Genomic DNA, 1,613 nt, shown 5'->3' with positions numbered 1-1,613 from the left:
CATAAGGTTTTCTCTTTTCAAGTTAAAAAAAAAAAGTAATAATAAAAATGAGAAACTTGAGGATAAGTTATTAACCTTGGAAACTTCATCCACCACGTTTGAGTTTTGCTGGTTAGCACCGAAGCTATTAATCATTTGACCAAAGAGGAGCGTCATGAGAGGCAAACCCATGCCATTTCCAATGGCACCAATGGTCCCAGCTACCATCAAAAGAATGTCTGTGGAGTCTGCAAAGTAAAACAGCTTGTGAAACGGCACCGTTTCCTGCTTCTCATTTTTCTTTACCTTCTGATCTTCTTTTTCACCGTTCACGGTTTTGGCTTCTCCCTGATTCTCTGATGTGGTTGCCTCATCATCACTTTTACTCTTCTCTTTTCCATCTACACTATTCTCTCCACCCATCTCAGATCAGTGCTGAAAATTAAAAAAAAATTTAAATATATTTTGATCATTAATTAGAAACGGTTGTTAGTATTTATCTTATTTCATAATCATTGAGTACTCTTTGTACTTCACTCTACCTATTTGGTTGTTGAGATCTTCCCTATTTAAGATAAAAAATAAATAATAAATAAAGGTTGTTGAGTTGTTTTGAATCCAAAGAAGTTGCGAGACTTGGTGGCCATTTTTATGAATTCACTAAACATTATTGTTATAACAAATTTCCAGAAATGTGAAGCATTTGAAGCACTCGGAAACGTGAAGCTACAAAAAAGCAGATTTAAGCTTCTTCCAAGTGCTTCCAAAATAAAGATGCTTAAAAAAAGGTGTTCATATTAGTCCCGGATTTATCCAAAGAAAAAATAAAATAAAATAAAACCACACATAGCAATAAATATCAAACTTTCATATACAGACATAAAAGAAAAAAAGAGGAAAAAGTTGCTGTGTTGTGTGTTTTTTTATACTTGTTCATTGATACAAAACATGCTAACAAAAAGTACAAATATCTTTATTACTTCTTGAAGGTGCTGATCTTGTGGAGGACGAAGAACAAGCGCAGATTCAGGGGAGAAAGGAGGGACGCTAAATACGTCTCATTAATCGGCAACAACACATTGTTCAGACGGAAGAAGAACAAACAAAAGAAGGAAAAAAAAAAACGTGTGCCTTTCGGTCTCTTTTTTTTTATTAAATAATACTGAAACGATTCAGAAGAAGAAATGGCGTGTGTTTATATAGTACTAAGGTCAAAGTTACACACCGGACGATTAGAATGAACTCAAATCAAACAATTAAAGCTTAAGAATAATAGTGCCAACTTGGTGGAACCCATCACAGAGATTATAAATTTTTCAAATGTGAACAGACCTCAGCACCGGAAAAAAAAAACACAGCTGCTCAAAAATAAAAGACTTGGTTTATTTGTTAGGTAAATGTTTTCTAACAACTATCCTTTAAAATATAAAAAAAATATTTATTTTCGGTCCAAGAGTAACATTAATAACAAAAGAGAGAAGTATGAGTATATGTACCAAGTTTTTGCAGTATTACATGCTGAAAATTTGGAACTTACTCTCTTTCTCTCACAAGGTGAAGGTGCTCAAGTTTGTCAGTGGTAGGACTGTGCAGATTCTGAGATTGAATGCTGATTGTACTTTGTGTGAATGTGA

General features: G+C 33.7%; 1 protein-coding gene across 1 annotated transcript in view; it reads right to left on the bottom strand.

Moving 5' to 3' along the window:
- The window catches only part of LOC107617811 (ABC transporter B family member 11), a 6,733-nt gene extending 5,550 nt beyond the window's left edge, over positions 1 to 1,183 (bottom strand). Inside the window, exons 1-2 of the mRNA XM_016319684.2 lie at positions 960 to 1,183; positions 76 to 414 (exon numbers count right to left, since the gene is read on the bottom strand). Of these exons, the coding sequence (XP_016175170.1) occupies positions 76 to 402 (327 nt within the window). The 5' untranslated portion in view covers positions 403 to 414; positions 960 to 1,183. The remainder of the gene's footprint in view (positions 1 to 75; positions 415 to 959) is intronic.

The sequence above is a fragment of the Arachis ipaensis genome, chromosome B09, assembly GCF_000816755.2.
Source record: "Arachis ipaensis cultivar K30076 chromosome B09, Araip1.1, whole genome shotgun sequence".
Taxonomy (NCBI): domain Eukaryota; kingdom Viridiplantae; phylum Streptophyta; class Magnoliopsida; order Fabales; family Fabaceae; genus Arachis; species Arachis ipaensis.
This window is presented reverse-complemented; position numbering and strand designations above follow the sequence as displayed.